This window comes from Rosa chinensis, chromosome 2 (genome assembly GCF_002994745.2).
Source record: "Rosa chinensis cultivar Old Blush chromosome 2, RchiOBHm-V2, whole genome shotgun sequence".
Taxonomy (NCBI): Eukaryota; Viridiplantae; Streptophyta; class Magnoliopsida; order Rosales; family Rosaceae; genus Rosa; species Rosa chinensis.
Window position 1 is genome coordinate 8691682 of NC_037089.1, and position 2882 is coordinate 8694563.

Genomic DNA, 2882 nt, shown 5'->3' on the forward strand with positions numbered 1-2882 from the left:
AAAGTCTGAAAAGTGGGCCTCCGTATTGGGACCAACTCAGCACCTAACGTCACTCTTCGAGTCAAATTTGAATTTTGGACTCGCGTGATGAAAAATAAAAATGCAAGGACCATATAATTATAAAAAAAAAAATCAGGGACCAAATTGATATTTGCCTCAAATTTTAAGGGGGCAACTTGAATTTAGTCCAATTTTATTTAAGAATAAAAATCTGAAGAATTTCGATAAATGCTCACATGACTAGGCCCAAAGAAAAGTTGCAAAAATGATTGGGTAAAAGGCGAGTGAGGCATGTGTTTGTATACATTTTGCCACTAAATGAGTAGGAGCAATCCTGAGTTCCACTTCAATTTATCTCACTGTGGTATTTGATTTTGCACTGTTAATGTATAGTTCGAAATCTTTTACCTTGCTCAAATAGTCAAATGTTATCCTTGAAATTTTGTCGTAATTTGAAAAACTATTACATGAGTTGTTGATTGCGGAAAGTTCATACGATGACACATCATTAGCTTTCGCTTTCAGTTTTTCAGTTGATCATTTTGGTTTCCACCTTTGATTCTAAGTATCTCTAGTCACAGTAAAAACGCGTACTATTGCAAAGTCTGTGCAATAGGTACATGATCGATGTTTAGTTTGAAATGAGAAACATGTCATTTCTGATGGATCAACACAGTCACGTAGCATTATATACTATTATACGACTTGGATAAGATGATAATATTATACAACTTGAAGAACACACAAATAGTAAATAGTAAAAACTACACTTACTAGAACAAGCACATTACAGGCCATAACGGCTAGATATCAAGTACATCAGGCAAGCAGCGTCCATCATCACCCTCGTCAAGGTTTAGATCTGGGCCGTCCGCGGCTCTCGTCGAGCCGATTGATCATGTAGAGCGCGTTACTGGTAACCCTAGCAGCATTGGTAATCTTCCTCTTGACGTCCGCCTTCACCTTGCCGTCGACCTCCTGGAACCCGTCGAGACACGTGTCGTCGTTCGTGAGGGCGGCGCTGACCCACGTCTGGGCGTTGCTCATCTGCCACCGGAACGTCTCCTCGTGGAGGTGGTGGAGCTCCTCCAGCGTGCGGCTCAGATCGTCGACGGAGTCCGAGACCTGCTCCACGCAGTCGCCGACCGCCACGCGCTGCCGCTTCGGGGAGGAGGAATGGGAAAGCTGGGAGAGGAAGGCGGAGACTTTACGGGCGCGTGAGAGGGAGACGCCGACGGCAGCCTGGGCCAGGTCGCGAGGGGTCTGGGCCGGGGAGGCGGAGAGCGTGTGGAGGCAGAGGTTGGGGTAGCTGGCGTGTTGGCATGACGTACGGACGAGGTGGGAGGAGGAGGTGGTGGCGTTGTGGGAGCTTGGTTTACGTGCGGCGGCGGAGTATGAGAGAAGGAGGAGGAGAGGGAGGAGAGTGAAACGCATGGTTTTGGGTGGTGGAGATCTGAGTGAGGATGGAAGAGGAGTGAAGGTGAGCAGAGTGAAGAGAGTGAGTAGGTTATTTATGAATTAGAATAAATGAGGCTGGTGCGCCAGCAAAGGTGGTGGGTTGGTTTTATAGGGAAGTGTGATATTGGGGGAGGGTAGGCAAACGACTGGCTGCCTAGCAGCCTAGGTGTATATGACTATGTTATATGTGGTGATGTGATTGGTGAAGAAAATGTCGAAACAAAAACCAATTATTGAGATTTGTAGGTATTTATAATTAAAAAAAATTCAATTCACCTGTTAGATTTTTATCAAAGAGAGTATCACTTATTAGATTTTTATTAATGTGATTTACAAATGTGTTGTATGATCACGTCAGAGTTAAGGTTTATTCGACATTAATTATTACAGTGTTAGAGCTCATGTTTTTTGTCTCTAGGAACAGTCCTTAACTAGATAAGCCAACAGTCTAATCTCATTGTTTCAAACAAGATGTTAATGGATGATTAGAACTTATCAGGGCTAGATGCATATATATCAGTCATCTGAAAAAAAAGTAGACAGCTTGACTTCTATGTGATCTTAGAGGCCGGTCTAATTTTTCGCATTTATGCGCCTCCCATATGAGCAAATTGTCTTATGTTTCTGATTAAAAATCGCGTTTTCTCAGAGAGAGGAGATCGGAGATCATGGCAAATTGTTGAAGACAAAGTAAGGACCTAACATAAATGCCCCACAAGTTCTAGCAACATCTCATACCGCAATATGTCCCCCTCTCAGCCCATCTCTAACCAGAAATCAAACACCCATTAATTTATTATCCGATAACGAAATTCTCTAAAGACAGTGCCGACTGCCGACCGTTTACTCCTCTCTAATGCCCTCCATTGACAAGATAAATGCGGTATCATGTTAAACACCGACAAATGATACTAAATAGTAATCGCCATCAAGTTCAAGCTAATTCACCATAAGATATTAAGCATTGAAGGTTAGTTTGGGAGTTGGGGGCCTGAGATAATGCGCTGCACCAGCGGAACCGATTATATGTCAGAAGAGAAGAACCTCAAAAAGGCACGTGCACGTCCATATATGCATGAAGATTAGGGCTAGAATATGGAGTGGGAGTTTTGATTGGCAAACATGGGTCCCCTAAGACGATAAGGAGAGCAGTTTCATCGAGCCCACACTGAGCTGTGAAACAACGCATGTGAAATTAACAGTCTGGAATGGTCTACAATCTATGCATGTATTAGCCCACAGTGTCACGAAATTCACATGTGTTTTCATACTGGGAGAATCTCTGAGGATTCGAGACTAACTGAATGGAACCCAACTGTGAAAATGGTGAAGAAATTTGATGGCATTAGGCTCCAGCAATAGGGGCCAATTTGAAATAGGTGGGGTGCCTATAATGTGTTTGATAAAATGTTGAAAAGAGGCCG

The 2882-nt window shown here is 43.3% G+C and overlaps 1 protein-coding gene across 1 annotated transcript; it reads right to left on the reverse strand.

The window, feature by feature from the left end:
- Nucleotides 1-656: 656 nt before the first annotated feature.
- Nucleotides 657-1560, reverse strand: LOC112188617 (pectinesterase inhibitor 3). Its single transcript, XM_024327770.2, has one exon. The coding sequence runs from the start codon at nucleotides 1432-1434 to the stop codon at nucleotides 850-852; it is 585 nt and encodes a 194-aa protein (XP_024183538.1). The 5' UTR covers nucleotides 1435-1560; the 3' UTR covers nucleotides 657-849.
- Nucleotides 1561-2882: the final 1322 nt, after the last annotated feature.

Bases quoted from the DNA above. Each gene is read 5' to 3' on its own strand.
- LOC112188617 (XM_024327770.2), bottom strand. From the start codon at position 1,434: ATGCGTTTCACTCTCCTCCCTCTCCTCCTCCTTCTCTCATACTCCGCC.